This window comes from Chroicocephalus ridibundus, chromosome 4, assembly GCF_963924245.1.
Source record: "Chroicocephalus ridibundus chromosome 4, bChrRid1.1, whole genome shotgun sequence".
In the NCBI taxonomy this organism is placed as follows: domain Eukaryota; kingdom Metazoa; phylum Chordata; class Aves; order Charadriiformes; family Laridae; genus Chroicocephalus; species Chroicocephalus ridibundus.
In genome coordinates, this window is record NC_086287.1 from 43,518,887 (window position 1) to 43,545,259 (window position 26,373).

The following is a 26,373-nucleotide window of genomic DNA, read 5'->3' on the forward strand; positions in this document are numbered from 1 at the left end:
CATACAAAAAACAGAGCTAGCTTTTTGTTGCATTTTTTCTGATTTACATGACAGAAGCAACTTTTCTTGTTATAACTGGAGCCTTTGAGGTTTGTTGCCTAACCAGGCTTGAATCTGAAGGACTTTTGCTCAGCAGAATCAACAAGGCATAACTGCAAGCCAGCACTTTTTGCTTTGGTATTACAGCTTGCACGTCTCTGCTTTCTTTTATTCATGGAAACCCCAAAAAACTGAGCTCCAAGGAGGAGGCAATGGAGGACAAGTTACTGAATACATATATGGATACTGTAACGCCAAATGGCTTCAAGTACTGTTCTGTTAAGTGATTTCTAGTCTTTCAAATGACTCTCCACATGTTCATTCCATTCTCAATTCAAAAGCAGTTGCCAACTCATTTAGAAGTCAAATGTTAAAAGTACAACTTTTAAAAACACCTCTCTCTGAGGATGTAAAAGGCCTTCTTGAGGTCTGATCAAGTGCAAACTAGAAGCTGTAGAAGATGCTCCTTGTGGTGTTTCAGAACTTCTCTTTAACTTATAGCTCTGTTTGGAAAGCCTTTGGATAGGATTAGGTATGCAAACTCATCCTCCATCAAAGCCACAATCTACTGAGGGATCTACCTGAAGAGATGTGTTTTGTAGGTAGAAACTAAGGCACATTATCCCTCAGGTATGACAAGAGGTCTCCAACCTGAACTTCCAAAATTTTGCAGAGATTTACTGAAGTCCTCAAAAAGAATCTACTGTGTGCCATTAAGAGTACCTAATCCCAATTAAAAAACTAGCGTGAGCAGGTTGTATCATAAGGATTCAGATGATGGCTTCACTGATGAGCAAGAGAGCATGCTCCAGCTGGCCCATGAAGAGTCAACCCATGATAGCTAGGAAGGACACTAGACAGAAGTCCCACTTTGATACTATATTTATATTGAGGGAAGCGCAACTATATTGTCAAAAGATGCATCATTCAGAGCCTGGAGTTAGTGCTCTGGCCTCTCTCCAAATGAGAGTCCTAGTAATTTTTGACGCTTTTAAGTGCGAACAGGTCCACTCTGAAACACTAAACCTTCAAAAAAAAAAAGCTAGGTGCCAAGCTTGAGCAAATAAAATCAATCATATCAAGAAGACTTAGGACTGCCTCCTTCCAAGACCTTTTATAAGAGTAAAGCTAAGTGTGCACAGAAAGGTTTATCCCATTAGTGACACTGCAGTTTAGAAGTCTGGCTGCTTCTTCACAGAGACTGTAGATATCTGCCCCCACCACACAGTGATGAAACACACAACTGAAAAGTCACAATAGGCAACAGCTGCCCCAGACTGTCCTGCAGGAGGAATTAATGAGCTCTGAGGACCTCCCTTCACTCCAGACTGGCAATACACACCTGTACTTTCCTGTGAGACTACCAATTTTGCATATGGAGGGCATTCATCATGCTGACAGATACGTCCCTAGGGACCACTACCCTCTAGATAGTAAGGGGCTCCTGTAAATTTTTGCAGCCTCCCTCCACTACTTCAGGAAAGATAGACTAACAAGGATGCCTTTTTAAACACTTAAACAGGTCATCTACTGGAAACAGATGCCTACTTCCACCTCCACAGTCCTGCCCATACCTGAAGAAGCAGCTCACATATGGCTTCATGCTGCTATATGTGGGCCTCCATTCATGAGGGAAATTTATGCTGTTACCAACTGATTACTGAAGCCTAGTTAAACATCTGAGATAGCTCTGGAGTCATCTTCTGGCAGTGAGAGCCACAGTAGATAGTTTTGCACCACTGTTTAGAGCAGTGCATTCTTACTATATTCTTTAGGCCACTGCCAAGGACAGCCTTTGTTTTAATCAAATTACTTTTTTTCCTCCTGATACAGCTGTTATTAGTGCAAACACTCTAGCATACTTTCTGGGTACCTGGGAGAATAACGGCAATCAAACAATTAATGCCAATGTAAGTATGTGAACAAGCAGCAATTCTGACCAATCTACAAACCTCAGATACTTCCTGTGTGCTACACGGATCTCTGCAGGTGAGGAGACACAAACTAATTTCCTGACTACAAGGAGGAAATTATGGCAGCTAGTCACACAAAAAATGTCACATTTCTTTGGTTGTATGATCAGTTAACCACGCTTCTTTTATTTTCGAGATTGAGAGGCAACCAGCAAAGGACTCTTTTCCTTGATGATGAGAGAGATGACTCCTTCGAGAGAAAAGAGGAAGGAGAAAACCTCAACAGTAGAAAAGAGAGAGAGAAGGCACCACTGGGAACTTAATATAAGTAGTTGAGATATCCTTAAGGGTGCTCTGGTCCACACCAGAGCTTTTCTGGTCATGAAAGATCACACACACCTAAGTTTTACTAAGAAGGGGCACGACTGATTTTGGAATTAAGCTATTTCTTTTAAATCCTTAAATAGTTTCTCAACTGCTTGATTATGCTCAGAGGTAAGCAGAAAGGAGTCACTGAAGGGACAGGACCTTCATTTGTAGAACTGCTAGGGGATTTTCAGCTAGTTCAGCGTCTCTGTTGCAAAATTTAGGGCAGGTGGGCCGCTGGATAACTCCAGCAAGTCCAACTTGCTGCACTTCCATTTAGACTCTTGCACAAATATTAGAGGATGAATTAGTGATCTAGAGTCCTCCGGGACAGCCACAGAAACCCATCAGTCATTCTGGCATTGATCCGGTCTATCCCTCAAGTCGTTTCTAAAAAAATTTAGAATTCACAGACAAAACCCAATTGTGATAGCTGGAAGAACTGTTCCAAGGCCACTGCTGTGACCAAACAAGAAACCACACCAGCCTTTTAGAAACACCTACCCGTACAGTGCTTTCTGCCATCATTCTGCATCATCTTGCTAACAGTAAAGGCAGCTTCTCTCTGCAGTCAAACTGAAGCTTGTCCATGGAGGCGAGTCCAGAACCGCAATTCCACAAATAAAACCCCTTTTTCCCCCCCTCCTTTTTGTATGTGGCAGCTGGTGCCCTACCCTGTTCCAGGGAAAAGAGGCCAGATAACTAAAATCTCTGCCTCCCTTCCATAAAGGAATATTTAAATCCAGACACCCTTAAGAGGACTATTTCAGATCTGAGAGAAGTTTTTTGCACTATGAAAGAAAACAAATTACACTGCCTTCTCGCATATAACAGCTACATGTGAAATGAAAACACAAAACAAAGAGTTGAGAATTTGCTGCAGCCTGTAAGCAGCAATAAGCTTGCACCACCTGAAAATGGCAGGCCCAGTACGATGGGCAGCTCTGGTGGAAAGCATCAGTTGTGACACTGCATGTAGACAGACAATGCCAATGCTGTCCAAAATAATGTTTTTGCATAAGGTACACAGCATCTACATTGGAACGTTCAAAAAACTGGTTCAAATTATGAATGTATCTTCTTTCATCAATAATTTAATCCTATGGCCTTCTTGCACGCTCTTCACATAACCTACATTAGAGAAGGCTTCTAGGTTGTTTATAAAGACACTGATAAGAGAAGCAGAGCACTTTCCTCTGTAAACATGTTTTCTTTTTCTCCTTCACATAATATCCAACCCCCTTAAAGATGTAAAATCCATCAGACCTCAGGTAAGAATTTTATCATCTTTCAAAACCTCATCCGGAAAGCCTGAAGAGATCTAAACATAAAGGGTTTGTCTGCTAGTGCCATCATGGAAGCAAACAAGCTGCTTGCGTAACTGCAAAGAACAAAAGAGCATCTGTCAAAACACTTCTCTGTTTGCTCTTTACATTATGAATTGAGCTGCAAGCAGACCTGCCTTCAAACAGCTGATTTCTTGCTTCACCTCTCAGATGCTCTGTTAGCATTTTCTTGCCAGTGTGTCCGTTATCAGACTGCAATGTGAATTGTAGGCCTTCCTGCAATATAAACATACAATTGCTGGGAGAGTATGAGCAAATAGCTCAGGTTGCTAAATACTACCAGTTTTCTAACAAATCCGCTTGTTCAACAGGAGTTAGAGCAGGAAAGATTGAAGGCAGCATGACCAGTCACTGGTTGCTGCCTGCTGTGCAAGAAATGGAGTAGGCTACGGATGTTTGCCTCATTGTTTATTAGTTGAGTTCTTTCACTCAAAAAGCACATCCCTCTAAGGAAGAGATTGGAAAAACGGCCACAGCCAGACTAGGGGAAAAAAAAACCCAACACGATGACGAGAACAAGAGAGGGAATAAAACTCCCTTCCCTTTATTGTCTGACTAGGTAGCAACTCAAGTGGCAAAACTGTAAGCAAAAGTAGCCAAGACTCTAACACCCATATTTCATCAATCTCTGGCAACAAAACTTCCAGAGAAAAGTGTATCTTTACTTCTCACGAGAGGCACTCAATGAAAGATTAGTCAAACCACAAATGAAAGAAAACCTCCCCTCCCGAAAACTCTCAAAAAACACCCACCCGACACCAAAGTCCCACCACTTGCCTCTCCTAGGTTAGTTAATTTTCAACCCTGTCATCTTGCCACATGGAATGCATAACTGTACAGTTTAGACTCATGGGGAACCAAAAGGGTAAGAGCAGTGAACCACCTAATCAACCAACACTAAATTTCCTCAGAAGGTCTACAGGCAGGCTTTGTCCTCAGGTTACCAGTGTAACCTGACACATCCGCTGCAGGCCATTCCCGGAAACAGGATACCACATCAGCCAGACCTTTGTTATGGCTTCGTGTGAGTGGGGCTTTCTCAGGCTTTTAATATTTGGGAAATATTGAACATGCAAATTGCGTTACGTAATTTTTAGACAGCACAATTTAGAAACACTTCAACAGCTAAAACTGGTAGTTAAGCAGCAGTCTTAACATAAAAGGAAGAGAATGTTCAATTGGTAAAAAGACACCAAGTGAACCACTTATACTTGTCTCTCTAAATTCCTGATCAGCTTGAAGCTTAAGCTGAAAATGTCCATATTTTGAAGCCCTGGGCTAAAATCACATTCGATATTACTGAAATAAAACTGCCCTTATGTGGTTTCACTGCACTAGGAGATCTCTGTTCTCCGGCATCTATGAATTACAGTAGCTGAACTTACACGCCACCACTACAGAGCTGCCCTTGCTGTACAACAACACTTCTTGCATCAAGATAACCTCCTATCCTGCATGTATACATAAATTCCTTTCATTTCAGCCCTATTTTGCAGTCTAAAAACATGCTGTATCGGTTAGGATGTATACCTTACCTTTACATTCTGAAGAGAAGCCAGCTCAACAGCTTTTTGAGCCAAAGTTAGCAAATTGGCTTCTTGAGAAACACGCCGTCTCCGGCGTGTACTCTGGATTACACCACCTCTGACACCCTGAAAATCATTAGTTCTCTGAGTGTTTTCTTCAGCTGCTGCCGCCTGTTTCTCCCCATCTCCACCATTCTGGGCTGTGGCTTGCCTGTCTGTTTCCATCTGGCACAGTTCACTATTGACCAGGACATCCTTCTGCCCCAGATCCATCCTCTTGGGGTGCGAAAAGCTACTTTTGTTGTGAGCCAGTGATTCAGGCAGCTGCTGTAATGGGACCTCTTGCTGATGTGTTTGCCAGTGATGCAGAAATAAATTGCTAGGTTGTTCTTCTGCCTGCTTGGAAGCCATCACTTCTCCTGCAGATGTCAGCACGACACCTTCTTTGGAGAGTCTCCGTGACCTTCTTGGAAAGGGAATCTGGGTCTGAGGTAGCACAGTCTGTTGGTTCTGCTCAGTCAGAGCCTTGAATAGTTCCTGGTTCCTCTCTGTTTGCTGGAACTGGTGTGCCATCACATGATGCTGAGGTGCTGCAGCTGCCACATGAGGCTGTGCTATGGAAGTAGTTTGCTGCAGACTGAAGGCTTGTGTGGCAGCCTGTTGCTGCTGCTGCTGTTGAGGATAGAAATTTTCAAACAGTTGTAGCTGGGGAAGAGCTTGCTGTTTCTGTTGAGCAGTAAATGCTGGACTGGAAGAAGCTGGGGCTTCTTGAAAGACATGTAACAGCTCAGGAAGACCCTGCTTTTGGCCTTGGTGACCAAATGCAAGTTGGAAAGGCTGCAATGGCAGACTTTGATTCTGCTGCTGCTGTTTCTGCATCTGGTGAAAAGAATTCATTTGAGCTTGCTGCCTAACCAAGGCTTGCTGTTCCAGCTGAGCCTTTTGGGACATCATCTGCTGGACAGCATCTCCATACAAGTCCAGCTGTGACACGAACACTCCTTTCTCTTGATTTCTTTTAAGGGCATCTGGGTGGCCATAGAAGCCTGGGGCACCAGCATTGGAGTGGGGTCCTTTTGGGTTGCCCCCAAAAACCATACCGTGGTTCCACATCGAAGGCGGAGACTGCCAGTGGCTGTCACCCCTCTCTGGCAACCGGTTTCCCATTAGCGAGTTTTGCCATTTGACAGCTGTTACCGTCTGGGACATCATCATTGATTCTCCCCTGTCTTGATTGTAAACAGAGTTCATCAAAGCAACATTGTTGGGGGCACTTGTTAATCCTCCTGCCTGAGAAATCTCCACAGCTTGGGAGACCTGTACATTCCCGCCGTGACCATAGTACTGTCCATCCTTAAGCTGCTGCTGTGGTTCTTTTGATGACACAGCTATTTCCTGCTCATTAAAATAGGCAGTTCGTTTCCCAGTCCTTTTGCTTGAAGACTTTTGCTGAGCCTGTAGATTCATGGTTCAGTCTGTTCTCCTAGCTGCACACACCGTATTCACAATCCACCCATCCCTGAGGTTGGGGGAGGAAAGGCACGGAAGTCTCTCTTTTCCATTCGGTTTTAGCAATAAAGGGCAGGAAAGAAGTCCAGACGAAAGTGCATCCACTTCCTTTTTCTTTGTGTGCTTCTCCCACTTCTTTTCACTCTTATCCTTTGTGGTTCAGAGGTCAGCAGGGTCCACGTAGTTACAGGTCCTGAAATAGAGAAGCAATTGCAATGAATCATCAACAGACATAACTGGCATATAAACCCTCACGCGATAAGCGGCAACGTGTATGTCTGTCCCATTTCCCCACGTAAATGAAGATCAGGGTAATATGTGTAAGAAATAATACATCTGATCTGCTAGAAGAATGTAAAACAAAACAACCTAGTTTTACAAAACAGATATCACACTGTATTTGCATGATGCAATTCCCAATTGCACAGGCTTCTGACTAAGCACTCAAGCTCATCCTGAAGATTTCTCTCAAACTCATCTGACCAATTACTTCTATGTCTTCCTGTAGCCAGAATAATCTGGTTTTAATCTGAACTCAAAAAAAAAAAAAAAACAAGCCAAAGAAAAACTCATGACTTGCCAAAAGACAAAAAACCCCACGTGTCAGACCACATTTCCCCGAGACATTTAATACAAACACACATGCACACAAAGGCTGCAGCCAAACACGCAGTAAGATGCTCCATGCAGCGTTTTGAAGGGGAGGATCAGGCAGCAGCCCATCTTTCACCTCCCCTCTCCCAATCATTACAGTTGCTTTCCAATTAAGAACCGCCCACCAAGCATCCAAGTGCTGAAGTCGGGGCCTGCTCAACCCGCTGCCCTCGCAGATGCTTTCTTCAACAGCTGAAAGCTACTGCTCCTGCTCAGGTCACACCGGTGGAGAAGTGGTTCAGGCAGATTGTTACAGCTGCTCCCGGACACCAGCAAATATCCGTTACTGTAAAGCTACAAACATTATAGGAGAAAGGCTTTCCAGAACATGCAGGCTAGGACAATTCTACCCTCCTCTTCCACAGAGGAAAGCTATCCACACATTTAGGCTTTAAAAGCCTAGTTTGCAGGATTAAGGTCTAATATGTCAACACATACACCAGGATTTCTAGTAGGACACAAAACCTTTTAAGATTACTTTTAAATTTAATTAAATTCTTAAACTACTAACAGTCAAGTAATTAAGTGCGAGTCTCTGTTACTCTTTTCAATATGCACTCTGTTCTGCTTCAAATCACACTGCCAACATATTTCAGAAACATTTTAATAAATGGTTAAAAACCTATTCCTACTGCATCCCTTCTGTTATAAAATTGAGTTTCTCTTGAGCAGAGCAGGTAAGACTAATGCACACATCCCCTCCAATGAAACCTGCAATCCATTTATCTCTCTCTATAAAATGAAAAATAATAAAACAAAAGCATACAGCACACCCAAGTCCTGTAACCTGAGTTTCCTCCAAACGGATATGGCCACAGTGAAGACTTTAATACTGGGGTGGGGTTGGGAGCACGAGAAGGAGGAAAAAGACAGAGTTTAAATTAACTTATGCAACTTCCACCTCGGAAGCCAAGCTTGGCTTCAATGCTGCAGGAACCATGGGCCTGTGTTTCAGAGTGAAGTGACTCACTTCCTCGGGCTGTTACACGGCTGTTCCCCCCACGCTCCCCCCTGGCTACAAACCATGGACCTCTGCCACCCCATATCACGGAGCCAGGGCGTTTCTCCCTCCTCTAAGCACAACGTCTCAGCTCATTTTCCAGTCCTCTTTCAACAGGACAAAAATAACCCTAGGACAAATTACGGACATGTGAGATGGAAAATTCTCTCTAAACTGCAACTAGTACACAAACGAGGATTTCATAAAGTAAGTTTTTCCTATTTCAAAACTTCATTAGGAGAGGAAAAAACATCCTGCAGCAGGAAACTGGATCCCCAGTAGCAAAAATGTAGAGATGGAAAGGTTGCTATATGTTTTTCAGGAGCATTAAAGTTTCTCTCTCTCTCTCCTTGCTTTTTGCAGCAGTGCTACAAACCTTAAGAGAGCTGTCAGCTAAACCACAATACCTGAGATAATACTACTAACAGTGGTTTCTGACAGTATCTTACTTTCTGAAATCATTGCAAGCTATTTTTCTCTCCAAAACAGACATCCTTGTAACAGTTTTCCTTCCACTGATGCTTCTGCATGCTTTTGTATTGATCAGTCACATAATTCTGATAAAAAGAATGCAAGGTTTTCTGTATATCAGAAGACATTAACACTAGATCAAATTTAAAACTGCCAGACAACCTTTAGAAACTCTGCTGTAGATTTTCTACACTTTGAGGAAGAACACAAAGATAACTGCCTAAAAACTGGCATACAACTTCAAGGGCCCTTGTTTTTAACTCTTCTAAAAAAAACAAACAACACACACAAAAAACCAAAACAAAACCAACCAAAACCAACTAAACAACTGATGCTGTTCTTAATCGTGGTGGCCAAGATTTGCAACACACAAGCATCTAGAATACCTTGAGAAAGAGGGCTCTCAGGTTAGTGAGAAAGCACTGCATTAGCACAGCTCTCCAAAACTCCACTTGTGTGGACTTTGGCTCTGTTTTTTCCATTACCAAATAAGAAGGCACCAGCATTGCAAAGGCTAACTCAGACCAGTTTAGAACTGCACCTCTCTAGGAAAGAGACAGAAGTATTAAGATGCAAAGTTTACAAAAAAAGTGAGTTCAGAGATAACCTAAAGGAGGGAAAGGAATATGTACTTGTGTGCTCCATAAAGGGAGTCCTAAAAAATATTATACACCTCTTAGGGAAGTTAATCTTGTCAGTTGAGAAGACTGTAGTGATTGAAGAACAACTGAAGTTACAACAGCACAAATATCAGGATAGTGAAAGTGATGTTACCAGGGAGGAAAGAGACCCAACTGCATGCAAAAATAAATAAATCCTAACTCGGAGATTACCAAAAAGAGGATTTGGTGCACCCACTATTAGATGGTAGATGAAAACATTACAAAGTTAGTTCTTTACTATTTCTTTCTATATAGAAAAACTGCAGAAAAGTATCCTGTAGGATATCCTAATAATAGTCCTACGTAGTTTAAGCTGAAGGGATAAATGTTCAAGCTGCAGCATGACTATGCTCCAGGAAAGCTCACACTTGGCAGCTTCCTTGGCTGAGCACTGCTGGCTCTATGACTAAGCAGGCTTCCCTCCCTGAGGTTGAGGGGTGAGCTCACATTATCATCATCCTAGCCAATTACCAGCTTTGGGTTTGTTTTTTTTGTGTGTGTTTTGTTTTACTTTAATTTGAGCACAAGAGTCAGCATGCAGTAGCACAGTAAAATGGCAACACGTCTTCCAGGCTTAAGTGTGCTTTGGAGCAGTATGCCCCTGACCATTGCTCACCTTTGAATAAAGCACAGGGCTAGCTCTGACACCGTAATTCCCAGAAGATACTGTGCCTTGCCTCCAAATATACTGAAGTGTTATGATACTTTGCATTGCTTTTATACTGCACAGTGAAAAAGCAGAACCTAGCACCAGTATATTCTGTTTTAATAACTTTAAGATTTGGCATGCAACATCATCAGTTATTTTCACTTCCAGAAACTTCTGGCAGGCAAGAACATCTCTTGAACTTTCTTAAGATGAATACGATTTGTATGTCACCTCCTTTAATGCTGTAAATACTTCCAGATTTCTAGGAATTTTTCATGTTGCAAGGCTTTCTCTTCTAGACCTAAAAAGAATGTCAAATTAGATTAACTTATGCAGTACTTATGCAGTATCTTCTGGACTGAAAAAACCATAAGCAAAGTAACCCATGGCACCTTACTGAGAGAAGTTAGGGTTAGCATTTTTAGCTAAAACTTCTCAAGCACATCTGTGCTAAAGCGCTAAAATCATAAACACATATAAAACACCACATGGTCTAGATTACGGCAAAGTCTCCTGAAGGATTTACTTAAGTATGCAAGAGGACTAAGAAGGAGTCTCTGCCCGCAGCCAGGATGCTGTTCTCAAATTAATAAAGTCCTTTAAAAGCAGAGATATCTGAGGAGTGCAGGGCACAGGCACTCGGAGCCACTCACTAGGCTGGCACCAGCCCTGAGCACCCATTAGGAGATTTTACTCAACCTGAAGCAGGTTCTGCAGAATCATTTAAACATCTCCATCTGTTGCAACCATCTTGTCCCAGTTTATCATTAGCCTAGAGAGTTAGCTACAAAACCTTTTTAATCTTTTTTTTTTTTTTAAGGTAAAAGGTTATTTGATTTAGAGAACAAACTAAGAACACTCAGTGCAACCATTTAATATAAAATATCTTTATCTCCCTTTAAAACTCTTTGCCTGTATATTTAATAACCACCCACCATTATTTTATTTCTTTAAATATTCTCTCCACTAAGTATGCACGTATTTGTACAATTTCACATATCAAGTTCATGACCTCACACGCTGTAGTAACCTTAAACTCTTCAGCCCACCTGTTGAGGGCTCTGTGGTCCTGTGCTTTGCTTAGTTCATTTGCTACACCACCTATATTTGGCACGATAAGCAAGTTTAAGTTTTGCACATGCCTAATCTCCTTTGAGATCATTTGCACACAATTCCCTCTGACAGAATGCTGCAGAAATGACTCGGGAAAGACTGACTTCTCGTCAAACCTTGGCAAAGTTAAGGATGCAGAAAATAATGTGCGGTCAAAAACCATCTTCTATTTTGCCACTTAAATTTCAGCTTTTAAATACTTCTATTTCAGTTTTTTTCACATGAAAATTAAAAAGTGTTCCTGGGTTCTAGCTAACATACATTTTCAGCCTTAACTGCAACAATGCTATCACAGTTCCTTACAGGAAATGTGTTAAATTAGAGTGATGAGAATAATTTCTCACAAAATCCTCCTGCTGTCAGCAACTCAAGTTACTGATCTTCCCTGTAAGAAGCTCAATCGCTTTTAATGAAGATGAACAGATTCCAAGAACAATTTTTACATTTAAGCCAAATGCAGCAAGCTACTCAGTGTCCTTCTGAGACAGAGCAACCGAGCCTTCCTTCCCTAATTTGCTCGTTATTATGGTCAGATCCCAAGTTTATGAAACAGGTAAAGAAACATGACACACATTTTACTAACAAGGAACAAAAACAGAAGAACTAACTCACTTCTAAGATCACAGAACAAACAAGGTCAAAAAAAAAAAATAAGAAATCAAGAACGGAATATAGGATACTACCTACCAGTTCCCCTCCAACCCTGCAAGAAAATACAGGTTTAAATCCACATGCAAGATAAAAATTGTGTGCACTATTTATACATGTGCAGAAAGGGCAAAGAAAATTCAATCCCTCCAGTGCAACAGCAGGACAGAAGTAGTTCAATAGGGTAGGTTTTGTTTCTAGTTTTAGTGGTTTGGGTTTTTTTTTTTTAAATGACTGGAGACTTATAGGGCATCACAAACAAGAAACTTGTTCCAGGCTAAAAGAAATTTGCCCTTATGAAACCACCACCTACGAAACCACCACCACCATCACCTATTGCAACAGCCTCGCGTAAGAACCAAGAAAGCAATGAAAACCTGGGACAGATTTTGTGTTTGGTAGAGATTTGCAAGGCTTATTGCACGGCTTATCCATAGTCTATGCTTACCCTGCTGTACGTGAAAACAGCTTCAATCTCTCCCTCAAAAGCCTCTCCCGTGCACTCACTTTGTCACATTTTCTTCCAGACAGTTTAGCTACATCAAAGTTCCTACAGATTGTTTGCAACCTCCCACTCACCACCTTCAGACACCTTTAACAGGAAGGATAACAGCACAGCTTTCCTACATACCGCCCCGGGAGGGAACAAGAGAAAACAGAAAACAGCCCATGTTTGTAAATTCCGTACAGCAAAGCACAGCAGCCTGTCTTCTGAAGAAAGGCAGGGGAAGGCTCAAAGCAACTGAGAAACACAACATTGTTCAAGAAAGCCAAAAGCATAAGCGGAGGATGATGGCTTTATGTCTCACTTTATCCCAAATGGTACAGCATTTTCCACAGATACCCAGCAAGCTTGTCTCTACAGCAAAAGGTGTATTTTCCAGGAGTCTAGCACCACAGAGGAGCAGCAACTGAAGCCCAAAGTGAACAAGCAAGAACAACCAACTGCACAGTCTCCAGTTTGAAAGAACCCCACTGCAAAATAATGTAAGTAGGTTGCAATCATCCCCCCAACACCTCCAAGTAAGAAACTAAACTAGGGAACTGTATCAGTCCTAGAATCAATAAAGCCTATAAAATGGGGAAGGCTTACTTGTTTGCGCAACATTGCACAGCAAAAAAGAAACTCTACAGCTTGCCCATAACAGGGGCAAAGAGATCAAAGGAAAGCTGCTTCACAGACAGACAGACAACAACAAAAGGGAAAACACAGCATCCAGGAAGCTTGACAACTTCCACTGTTGCCTGAAGGTGCCTGCCTGGGGCTAGTAAACACATACCTAAATAAGTAGTACACATCAAAGACGTTTATGGCCTACCCAAATTTTCACATCGTTGGCCCATTTCTATTGCAGAGAAAGGCTGAAGACATGACTGACTCCAAGGGTGCCTTTGCCCTGAAGGCAGCACGGTTAAAATTACTTTGCTACCACTTTCACTTTCCCATTTTCAGAGGCTGGGATTGATATAGCTGATTTAAACCACTACACTAAGCAGAGATTCAAAAGCAAAATCCATCAGCTCTGTGAGGTGAAACAGCAGAGACAACGGTCATGCTGAAGGACCGTGTGCCAGCAGAATCGGGTAGCTTCTATTGTACCACCAGATGTGACAAACTACTGTGCCAACCTAGACCATTCCCGACATTCAGCATCATAGATTAATTACCTACAGCAAGCAAAATAACACCAAACGTAGAATTACCATATTGTTTGGGAAAAATACACATACCCAAGAAGAAAGTATTAACTACACCTCATGAACTAACCAAACCAAGGAGAAATACAAATCCTACTTAAGTAAAATATTTTGGTCAATCCAGTAAAGGATGTAATAAAGGAGAGGCAGTGAAAATGTGTTCTCATAGATGTTATTTGATTGGGCCGCTTTCTCTTCTGTTCAAATGATCTTAAAATTCACTAAGCATGCATTCTGATTGTATTTTGACCCACCATTTATATATGTGGACATGGTTTTATTTATCCCCTATCACCACAATTTTCCGCATTCCATCTGAACACACAGATGCATTCTAGTACACAGGAAGTTAGAGAGAAGGATTTTTGATTTTTTAATTGCAGGGCCTGAAGCCCCACGGATGTGCCTCAAAAGGAAGTTTTCAGATAATATTTCTATGAGAGGGGAGTTGCGTACTTTCAAGGAACCTCAAAAAAATAACCTATATTTTGGGTTGTCTTCCTCAATTCAAGCTGTAAACTCGGTACAGGTATCGGAGGTTCACTTTTCAAAATCCACCTGCCATTTTCCACACAATTTTGTTTTAAAGGGATGAGAAAGACACAAAAAGTTGTTACAAAGAAAATAACCAGTAAGTGCTGATTAGACTTGTCCTGACAACAAATGAGCCAGGCAAAACCTGGCTTACACAAACAGCTCCACCAGAACAAAATCAGCACAGATGAGGAAGAAAAACTATTAAAAAGACAGACTGGAATTTTAAAACTTAGCAGGTTATTAAACAAACAACAAAAGGGAAAAAAACCACACCCCTGATTTATTTTTAAAAGAACTGACAATGTTGTTTCTACCAGCTATTGAAAAGGTACTACAGCAAATGTAAGTTATTTTTTCAATTTAATTTATCCTCAAAACTTTAAGTGGTATTTCCAAAATAATTGAAATTTTGTCCAGGCCTCATCTCAGGAAAAGAAAAGATTCATGATTTGCACCAGACTTATCTCTCATCTTGCACAGCAACAACATTCAGTTCTTAGAGAGAACAATGAGAAAGAGACAGCTACATAAACTGGACTTTTGTGAACAAATAATGCAGAAAAGACCATTTTTACAAATCGCTATGCAAAACAGTGCAGGCTTACTCTTTAATAAAATAGGTATATGATATGTTTCTTAAATTAGTTAATGTTTATAAGCTGTACTGAAGTTAGGAATATTAGTTATTATAAACTGTCATCCTGATAAATAGCGTGATGTGAAGAGGCTTGGGCATCCTTAGAGCGCAGAAAGAGCACAGCAATTAAGGAGTATGAAACGCTGCTTTCAGGCTTTGTAAAGTTACACGAACATATTATTCTTTCCTACTGGAAATGGGTTAACAGTTCTTCTAATTGTAAGCACTTAGATGGCTATTTTAAACTTTTTTGTTTGGAGCTGTCTGGGAAGGTAGTTGCTAGCAACAGAGAGACGAATACTCCAACAGGCAGGAATCACAGCAGGCTTTAAAGTCAGAATGGCAAAGAGCAGGCCAAAAGCTTCTCCCTGCCCTATGTTCACATAGCTGTCATAACCACCAACGCGTCCTTCGCTCCCAGTGCCTCTCCCACCACAAACACACCAGCTGCAGAATTGCACGGATACACCCCAGAGACAGACCAAATCTCTCTGCACTTTAGCCCTGAGAGGAAAACATCTCACAATGTGCTGAGCTGCAACAGGAAAGATTGCTGCACGTTCAGTTGTTTCCTCCTTGACCTCTCCAGCACTCTATCACAAAACCAGACATACATAGGTGTCCAGTGTATGAAATACCACTGTCTGAGCGCTTCACAGATTCCTTCAAGGCTTTGTAAGAGGTAACAGCCTACAAATAAGGGAAGAGAAAGGGGAAAGTTGACAGAGATGATGACACTTTCCATCCCCAGAGGTTTCTTCATGAGAGATATAAACATATTCAATAGCTCTCAGCAGAGACACTCTTGACACCGACAGGCAGGCATCATCACTCGCCCAAGTCTGGCTGGAGAACTGCGGGGACTAAAAGCTTAGGCAGAAACTCAGAGGATCTGGGATCAATTTCCAGCTCTGCTACAGACATGTATCTTAAAAAAGACACTTCAGATCAGTTCATAAAATGAGAACAATACCTGAAACCCAAGACACTGATATTCATGAAGTATTCTGAGGTCATAAAAGTCATATTATCTTTAACATTACCCACTAACAGGGCAGATGGGGATTCTTCCACAAAGAGCTTAGAAGTCTAATTTGAGACATGATGCAACAGGGTAGCAATAACCAAAGAAGAGGGAGGGGGCCAAAAAATGAAGGAAGAAGGTCACACAAATAATAACATAGTTGTTTTTTTGTCATATGCCTCTCTATGCCTCACTCGACTCAGAAATATCTTTTTGTTTTTCAGCAGTTATCTAAGCTGAGGCAGTGCTGATCTTGGTTTGCCCACATCCACACACTCGCAGCCAGACAGATGCCAGCATTGACTGATCTAATCTATTATAAAACTATTCAAGTAGTCAGTCTTTAACAGCACTGACAGGACTTTAGTTCAAAATTCTAAAATTATGTCTTTTAAGAAGTCTTGTGGTCACTGTTGAACATAAAAGGGTCTTTTTATTGTGCTGGTCTGTTACAAGGTACAGAAAGCTCTTGGACATGACTGGGGCTGTCGTGCATTACAGCAGTGCAGCTCAGCAAATACCCACTGGTTCATACTGGGCGTAGGAACACTGAAAGACACAGACAAGCACGATCATCACAGGGTGGAAACCACCAAGGCTTAAAGAATCCAGGGGCCCAGAGAGAACTCAGATTTCTAAATCTTTAATTACAAAATCAGAGCACTCTCCAGGCCCCTGGATTCAGAGCTTCCTGCCAGTTACCTGCCCAGTCTCCTCCTTTCAGCCTCAGGGATTTCAGTGGAGGAAAGAAAGAGCAGATGGTTGGCACCAATACTGGATCAAATACAAAGCGAGCCTCTTCCATTTCTGTAGTGGCTTATTTGTATCCTAACTAACATTATAAAGCATTTCCACAATTGGGCATAAGCGACACCAGCCTCATACTTACTCAGAACAAAGTCAGAAGCTTCCTCAAGATTCAGCTCAACAAGCCTACCTGAAGCCAAACAAACCACCCATCCCGCACTTTATAACTATAAAGGAAAAACGTCATTCAGTAACAGCATGAGGAAGAGTGCCCTTTATTAAGAGTCCTTACAAAGCTGTTTTAAATTGAGCAAAAGACTTGGTTCTTAGTAAAACACAAAGTTAAGGTCACAATTATCAAGTTCAATATTACAGGAAAAACGTTTACGCCTTAATCCACCGGCACATGGAATTCTGTGAGTGTTAAGCAGATCAGAAGTATAATGTGCTTTTACATTTCCTCCTGCACTTACATAGGTCGCCGTCCGAGTCCTGGAACAATATAAATACACTCTAATTGAAGTCACAACATTTTGGGTCAAAAATCCCACATTGCGCTTTGAATAGCTGTATTTGCTAAAGATACAACCTATGTAATTGCTATTAACAGGAACAGTAAGTCCTTCTCAATTGTGAAAAAAACAGGCCACAAATAATTGGAAAGTCACACAGCAACTTACTAGGAAAACCAATAAGAGATTCACTGCTAAACACTTGACCACCTCCAAAAGAAATCACTAAGCATTAAAAAAAAGAACAACTAACAACCAGAAAACCCTTCAAGGCTGATGAACTAATCATCCCTTCAGGTGTACGGATTCCACTAACCTGATCCTCACACTGAAGAAAAAAAAATTGAGAGTGATGCTGCTTTACCATCCATAATGCATCTAGTGGCTTCTGAAGGATTTTTCCACACCAGCGAGATAGCACTCTCATTTCAAATAGTTTACTAGGTTCAGCTTATGTCCCACAGCTTCTGATGAATTTATTATTATCAAGAAATATCCAAACAATAAGAACGAACATCCAGTCTTCCATCAACAGGCTGACATTGGTTACACAGTTCTCACCTGTTTGAGAGAGATCTACGAAACAACCAAGGGGGGGAAAAAACAAAAAAAAAAAACAAAAAAAACCCACCCCAAAACATTCTACTAGTTGCTACACTGAAGACAAATTTCATTTGAAGAAAGTAGTTGAAGGAACTTGCCCACAAACAAACTTGATGCTATTGGAATACTTAATATTTACATAACACACTGCAACAGTTAAAGCAATATATTAACACCAACTCATCCAACCTCACAATGCATCATGTGCAACATTCTGGTTTTTTAACAGGTACGCAATTTAGTCTCTCTTTGTTTGTTTTCCACAAAAGAGCAAAAGGGTAGCCAACAAGAGATTATTCTTCAGGAATTCCTTGATCTCAGTTTTGTCCACTGTTCACTCCTTCATACTGTGCCGATACAGACTGCACTTGCCTGGTGTCAGGGAAAGCATCTTAATTTCGAAGAGATGCACTAAAATTCAGACACTAGTATAGAACACTAATTCTTAAAATACCTCATAGACCTCCCCCCACCTTGATGTAAAATGTTAAGGCTATCTTGATATAAAAATCACAATGTCTTCTAAAGCACATAAAAGTTCACCCACCCGTACCTGTAGAAGAGCTCTAACATTAAAATATATACATGGCAGTGTCATACTAGAGATCTCTAACCAATGCTCCACAGACGCGGCGTCCTGGGATGCCGCTGAAGAGTCCTCGAGCTCCGCCTGGAACTGCGAGCTGAGGGGAAGGGCTCTTCCACCTGCATGAACCATACTGGGGGGGGAAGAGGGCTTGTACTTCATTTTTTTAAGAAAATGACAACACTATCCAGGTAGTACTCCTTCTTAGTGTCCATGGCTTTGTTTCTTACACTGTAGTACAGAAACTGAGTTACAGCAATTTCTGTTTTACACAATTGCATGGCCTCATAGTCACAGTATAACAGCACTATTACTCTTTAATGCTCTTACTCCGGCAACGCCTCTAAGAGAGTGAACTACTATTACTCCCTTTTTATTGAAGGGGGCTAAGTCAGAGAGAGAGACTATGAAGCGACTTGCCTGAAGAGGTCTGTGAGAGAGCAGGGAACCCAACTCAATGTCAAGTTAGTGCCCTACCCTTTCAATCACCTTTAATCTCTTGACTCGGTGTGAAATCCCATTCTAAGGATGGCTAAAGTGCAAATGAAACTTCCCCAAAGCATTTCTTCCTATTTCAGCCTAGCCATGAGACTGTATGCCATGCACAATAATAAACTCATAAGCATATAGCAGTGAATGCAGGTTTATTGTGGATCTGAAAATATTCTTCTGGTTTTTATTAGAGCTGTCACCTATACGGCATGCATGCCTAAGTGATACACTAGGCTTGGCTGCAGTACTGTCCAGGGGACACACAGCAATTCAGGAATACTAATCAGACCTATTCAGGTGACGTTGTTACTAGTTTTGTCTAGGGATTAGACAAGATCCCTTCCCTGCATGCAATTACAAATTCAAATGAACAAAGAACGGAAAGAATATACTAATTTCTAGCTATAAGTAGATTAGCTTTGATACACATTTTCATCTGTTTACATCACTTACGATCACCATAAGCATAAAAGCACACTGTGGAATCAGAGAATAAAGAATTAAAAAAATAAAAAAAAGGAAGGGGAACTCTTGAATCCTGGAAGACAGGGCTTTTGGCAATTACCGTGACTTGTATGTTCCTCCCATCTTTGCAACCTCCTTCCTGACAACCACTCCAAGGGAAAAGCATTTTTGTTCTTTTCCCACAACTGCAGCATCTGAGGCTCCACAAATGAGAAACAGCTTTCAGGCCCACAAGAAACGGATGTGTCGGCGTCACACGTGTTCAGAGCCCACCCGTGCAGGGACAAGCTTCCAACCCTGGAACCCTCTGACTGAACCTTCAGTTTAAGCCTGCCTCCAGCCAAGTTGAGAGCAAAATTCGTACTGATTTTTAGCAGGAACACGTCAGAGATGGCAGCAAGCGGGTCTGCAGGAAGGAGGACTCTTTCAGCAGACTGCGGAAGGGGCTCTGCCGCTGCCACCACCGGCCCCTTCTGGGGCCCCGGAGGCAGGGGGCAACCACAGTCCTCGGCACCAGTTTAGCTTTGCAGCCACCAAGTCAGATTTCTGTCATTTAAGGAGCGGGAAAAGGGGGAAGGGAGGGGGCAGAACCATCACACATTTGGTTGTGAAACATAATGAAGCATCAAGGAAATAAATAAAATAGGGGCCAGAGTTTTTTAAATGCGAACACTAGAGATGAAATTGCAAGTCTTGTTTTTCTCCTTTCCATAAAAAGCTATGCATTTATAGCAGCTGCTTACAAAAAAAAAAAAAAAGCAAGCCTTGGAAGTTATGCATGAGGAATGCTAAGTCACAGTATTAGAAAGAACGAACAAGTACTAATTTGCACGTAACTGGGACGAAATTCACCTATTACAGTAGATTAAGTTGTTAAGTCAGCTCTGTTCCTAAATCTCCCACCACTTATATTTGTGGCTTTGTTCTCTCTCTTCCTTACTAAAAATCTTGAACACTCAGCACAAAAGGTTCCCTTGCTGACAAAATCTGCCAAATCAGAGTCACGAAAGTACTGTGAGAGCCACAAAACTGAACAAAAAAGCAGAAGAAAATCCATACTCATCACTACCTGCACATAAGACTATCAGGAAAAAAAGTTCAGATAAAAGAATAGCTTCTACGTGTACACAGTTCCTGCCCGTGGCAAGCTAAGTTTGTATTATTTTAGCCACTTCTAAACTTACAGCTTCGCTTAAACAAGGTTTCCACATTCTTCAGGCACCTTCAGCCCAGCTTGTGCAAGATGTGCAACCCTCGTGTTGGCATAAAGCTTCACAGTAGCATCTGCGCAGAGGCAGGGATTTCCCCGAGCAGCAGTTTCAGAGGCCCAGGGCTAAAGAACCTACCGACCACTTTCGATTTTAGATTGAGGTCAAGTACAATGGTTGGTTTCCATTCATGTTGCAACACGTAGGAAGCTAACACATCAAAAAAAAAAAAAAAAAGTGAGATGACAAAAAAATTAGAAGGAAGAAGAAAATATCTCCCTTCTGAAACCAGAAGTGTATCAGTCCCTGCAGATGCACTTCCTCTTGCACCTACATTCCTAGCACATTTTGTCCATTTCCTCGAACACAATGCCTTCCAGTTAAATATACTTAGTTTCACAAAGATACCATGGTAGGACAAACCATTTCAAAAGACATAAACCACCCATCTAATTAAGCAACTGTAATAACTTCTTAGTTATTATTTTTTTTTTTCAGTAACTTCTCACAATTGGTAATTTCTTTAATATAATTTTTTTTATTTCTACCTTACCTGCAAGTAATAGGATAGATTTGGACATAAAAAAAGCTACAACCAATAAAAACCAGTTATTTACCATTTTAGTTATACTTCTCAGCTCCCTTCCTTGAAGAAATAGAGGGTTTTACCCAAACATTTCATTTGTTAATGTGTATCTTTCAATTTTATGCACAGATATTTGCATGGTGAAGAGGAATTAATACTTCTTTTTTTGGGATATGGAAAGAATATCATGTGCCAAATTTCTCAATATCATCGGAGGAACTGCTTATAGTTTGGAAGATGGTGAATTCTCAAATATCAATTGAAAAGTTTCATACAGGTACCTCCTCCTAACATTCAGCAGACAGTGGATTTAAAGGTTCAGGTTTTTAACAACTGTTGGAAGAAAACCCACCTGTCAGTTGTGCAAGTCCCAGTATCACTTCACTTGCTCTCTAGTCAAATTCTAAAATAAGCAGATCTGCAACTCTAATGTTAAAAAAGGAAGTTGTTTACCATGCTCCAACTTTTCAAGCTTTTTATACCTTAAGCAAGTAAAATGACACTTCTGGTGGTCTTTGAATAAACAGTTTAAAGTCAAGTCCATAGCAATAAAGATACTTTCCTTGCCTAGCTGCAATAGTAGAAATTTCCTCAGCCCAATATGGGCGCGTTCTTTTCCTGTCCGTTCTGGAGAACTAACTCTTCAGTAACAATATCCACCCGCTCTTGTGTTTCTTGCTAATCTGTGTACTTACAACAGTCCCTACTGTTGAGGCCGGGCTTAGCTGCTTCACTAAACCAGCCTAGGAATAATTTCCACAATCATTCTGGGGAGGAACGAGGGGAGATGAATTCTTGTAAATGGTTAACACTCTCCCTCCTCTCCCTCCAAGCAAATTGCACACACACGCAAAGAGGCAGGGGAAATAATTAACCTTCCAACTCCTGAATTTTGGCTTCAATTCCCTAAAGTAGCTTCATGCACGAAATCCACATGTGGAAAGAATAATCAGTGGTGACCAATTTGCTGAGGATTGTGGAAAACTGGCCTGTGGAGCACCGCGAGGTCTCGCCAGAGATCTGCTGCCGTCTCTTCTGCTGCACGGACCCCAGCGAACGTGCACCACAAAAGCAGCACCATGTCCTGCCCAGGCATTCTGGAAAACCTCAGTGTTTAAAAGCAATCACTGACCACCTCTTCCCTCCCACGCTAAAGTTTAACAACCTTTTTTTTTTTTTTTTTTTTTAAGAAAAAAAGACAGACATACAATTGTAAGCCTGTGCACTAATTTAAAGTCACTTTTTAGTCTTTAACGCATGCAACTCCATCACACGGCCCTCCGGATACTGGCACCATTTCTGTCAGGAGATACAATCCATTTATTTTAAGACACAGAAGGGTGTTGTTTTAATCTACAAGTTTGCTTTCAGTTTGAAGCTGCCTTTTTAAAGCAAAATCCCATCAGTAACAACTCCCTCTTCGTTAAAGTGTCTCAGTATTTGAAGATGAAGTGATGAACAATACTTCATTAAAATATTCATTAAAGAACTCCCTCATTCATTACAGAAAAAAAATTAACCTGGGATGATCTTACACCAGATCCACTATTTTAGCATCATAATTCCTTCCTGAAGCAGCAGCAGCTCTCATAGGTGCCGTCTGCATATAATTTTAGCTCTACACGTTGCTCTACTTACAAGCAAATATTTTAGGAAGTGTATCTAATTAATAAATATGTTCCAAATTTGCATTATTTAAAAAAAAATAAAATCTTATTCTTCTATCCAAAATGAAATCTGTATTTTGGAGGTGGCAAGACAGTGGCTATCCTCCCCTGCACTCTCTGAGCACACTGACATCCAGTATGTCCGTACCTCTGGCACACGTGCCTCTCTTATCCAGGTCCACTCACACTGCTGTTAAAAGAATGGCTCCCAGACACTTCCGTAGACATTTGGAGGCCAATAAATTTTAATGTACATTACTGTTGTAGCTCATGGCCTGTATCTCCCTAGCTCCTTCAGTTTTTCAAACTCCCCGACTATCTCATTCCTATTAGGCAGGAACAGTGTTCTCCAATCACTGCTACAAGAAGCTAGCGTAAGCACAAACTTCCATTTATAGCTCTCTACTAAAAGTTTTTTTCCTCTTGTTGAGGCAAACACTGGCCTCAGTATGATTACAATCCATCTGTGCATATATCTGGTAGAAGAGTTATTTCCTCTTACAGAGGGTTGTATTTATTTAGCCGTAGTACAGCTGCTCCAAAGCCACTCGGAGTCTAAAAGCGTGCTTTTCTGATGTTGCCTTTCGCAACGAAATGCACCAGCTGCTGAGCAAGTCCCCAAAGTGACAGCCTGAAGAAACAGTATCTCTCAAAGGGCTTGTGTCCACCCTGCAGCTGAGCTCACCGGTCTTAAGAGCCATGAGGACAAGGCTGCTCCCAAAACCAGGCACCTGGCAGCCCCCCCTGCCATGGCGTGCCGTGACCCGTGACATCCAGGCATCTCCCTCCATTAATTTAGGGCCCCCCAGGCACGAAACACTCCTGCAAAGACAGGTGAGGCAACATTTGCAACACAAGCACAAGAGTCCTGCACCCTGTCCAGCAGTGCATGTAAAGGCATCCTGGAATACATTAATTTCATTTAGGTCTAGGAGGAGGATTTTTCAAATATATATTTAATATACAGCCCCTTCTGTTACTTATACTACATGTTCTGCATTTTCATGAGCAATGAATATACACAGCTGCTGTTTCAACTTCTGCATTAGAACGAAAGCAAATTTCCCTAAAATGATAAATTAGATTAAAAAGAGCTACATCACAGTGTTCAGGCTTTGCTAACAGGGAAGGTTTGGGGTTTTTTGTTTTGTTTTGAATATTAAGAAAACATATACTGACACCACAACCCTCAAGAAAAAAACCTAAAACAAAGTATCTCTCTCAACTGCGTTAATCCTCAGCTTCCAAGTGATGCGATGCTTTCAATTAAATTAAGGCCATAACATACTTGCAGCCTGGTCAAAGGTACTGTTCTCCCTTATACCAGCATCCAATTTATATTTGGATGTTTTGTTTGGCAAGAAGAGATGAATGCTATTTGCAAAGCACGTTTTGTTTGAAGTCACAATAATAAGCAACACCTGTGATCATTAACCAGCTGTATTTTATCTTGGCTATGTATTATACCTATACTGTATGTATACATGCATACATTTACATGACTACATACACTGCAAATAAGAACCAATTTAAATGGAAGAAGCTCTTCATAAGTAGTTTACTCAAATAAAATTTTTCTTAAAATGATGCTTTATCCCCACAAAGAAACAAGCACTACACAAAAAAATCTGACTCAATTATGAAGGCTCCAGCATATTAATAATGTCTTTGCAGTCATCAAGGAACTGTAAAAACACTTCCTTATCTAAATTTTGAAATAAAAACAGTTGTTTTGCTTTCAATAAGTTCTTGTAAGAGATGCATCACGGACTTCGGCATTTTTCCACCTCCAAAAATTAAATTTGAGAACCTTGTCGGTTATCAACAAACCATTAAGCAATATGAAAGTACAACTATATATTTTTTCATGTTTGACCAATAAGATGTTTGTAGTGATTAAACCTGTGATTACGGTTGTCATGGTTTGGATCTAGCTAGGGGAGGGGAAAAAAAGATTTTTCCGCTGGAAATATTTTCATTTTTAAAAGTTAGTGTGACGAGGAAGCTTTTATTCTTAGTGCTAGGAACAGCTAATCTAAAATTCTGGACAAATTAGTAAGTTATAGATTTATTAAAGTTGAAAACTAGCACTGAGGGTATTGAAAAGAGAACTCATACTGTTTGAAACTAATATCTAATAAACACTTCAGAAAAAAATTCTTAAAAAATACATTAACATCCCTGCCTTTGATTAAGATGTGAGACCCAAGACAATTTTTTCCAGCAATTGTATTTAATAATAGTAAGGGACTGTTGTTGAACAGATAAGCTAGCAGTTGACATTGTTCCACACACATATGAGTTTTCCAGATCTTCCTTATTAAAAAAAAAAAATAAATTACTTCTATTTAAAAAATAAAGGGATGGGGGAGAAGCAAAACGGTCTCCACGAGTCCAGTCAGCATGCCAAGTATTAACCGTTGCTTTGTTTCTTCATCTGTTGGCCGTTTTTCAAATTTTCTTAGTGTAACACACAAAAATCAAATCAGTGATTCTTTCCCTTTAAAGTGATGAGTAAGTCATCTGTTCTCAAAATTCAGTACTTGTAAGAAATCCCTCAACGCTGGTCTGAGACTACAAGTGAACTGTGTGAATGAATAAGGGATATTGAATGGTTAAGAGTCAAGAACACAGCTTTAACTTTTCATTAAGACAACTGCAAGTAACACTAAGTAAAATGCTCTGAAATAACTTATTTTCAGCACTGACAACGTAGTTGGGAATTTCTGATAGTGTAAGAGTACAGAATATTGAAAGCCAAAAGAAAATGAACTTTCTTTGAGAATAAACTGCCCAGTTACTCAATGCTACCTTGTATCAGCTCTCCAAACCAGGACTGTAGTAGCAGCTACAACGAGCACACTACAAGAAAGCTTTCTTGTACTTTTTTATGCACCATGCTCACTGGCAATAGTTTTGTGCAAATCAGTCATGTGCAGAAAACTTAATAACAGGAATGGCAAAATTTCTGCAAGACTTTGCAGTTGTTACTGTCAGTTTTTGATCCCATTTGCTGGGTCTCTCTAGCCACAGAGTGCAAAAGCAGTATCAGTGTCATGCAAAATATAGCTGTGCTTTTGTACATATGAACAGAACTTCTTTCAGCTCCTTACTTGTTCACAATCCAATATTACCTGTGTGCAAGACAGCTCTGTCTTTCCTATGTTGCAGTATTTTGTGCCCAGGACCAATTCTGAATCCAAACTATAGCTATTCCCAATGAAGGTTATAACATTATATAAAGGGTTACAAACAAGCAATCTGTCACCAAACCATGTTTTTCCACTTTTTCAAAGGAGAAGGCCCCATACTCCTCCAATCTGTTGTATGATGCACGAAGTAATTTCATGTTGACAGAGCAGTATTAGATTTTCATTAAAATGTATCAACACTATGCAAAAATGTTCCGTGGGAAAGCAGTGTTAAACCTCCACTATAGTTGGAGCAAATAAATAGTAGCAAGTAACCTGACAAAAGATTCACTAAGGTTCCCACATTCAAAGTCATTACACTTTTCCCCTTCAGACAGGGTCACTATGTCCTGCCAATTCATGAGCTCCCAAAAATAAACTAGTTGAGTAACTGAAGATGGCAATAGATTTTCACATTCTCTCCATGCATCCAGACTGTACGGCTCAGATGGTTACTTGTAAACAGCTAGGCATCCTACACTTAATCTAGACCACTTTCCCAAGCAAACTGTGTCACTTACAAT

The 26,373-nt window shown here is 40.8% G+C and overlaps 1 protein-coding gene across 4 annotated transcripts in view; it reads right to left on the minus strand.

Annotated features, from left to right (window-relative positions):
• The window catches only part of MIDEAS (mitotic deacetylase associated SANT domain protein), a 54,601-nt gene that overhangs the window by 18,066 nt on the left and 10,162 nt on the right, over positions 1–26,373 (minus strand). For all 4 annotated transcript variants that reach the window (XM_063333257.1, XM_063333258.1, XM_063333255.1 and 1 more), the window contains one exon: positions 5,200–6,892. In XM_063333257.1, coding sequence (XP_063189327.1) covers positions 5,200–6,657 — 1,458 coding nt within the window. In that variant the 5' untranslated portion in view covers positions 6,658–6,892. The remainder of the gene's footprint in view (positions 1–5,199; positions 6,893–26,373) is intronic.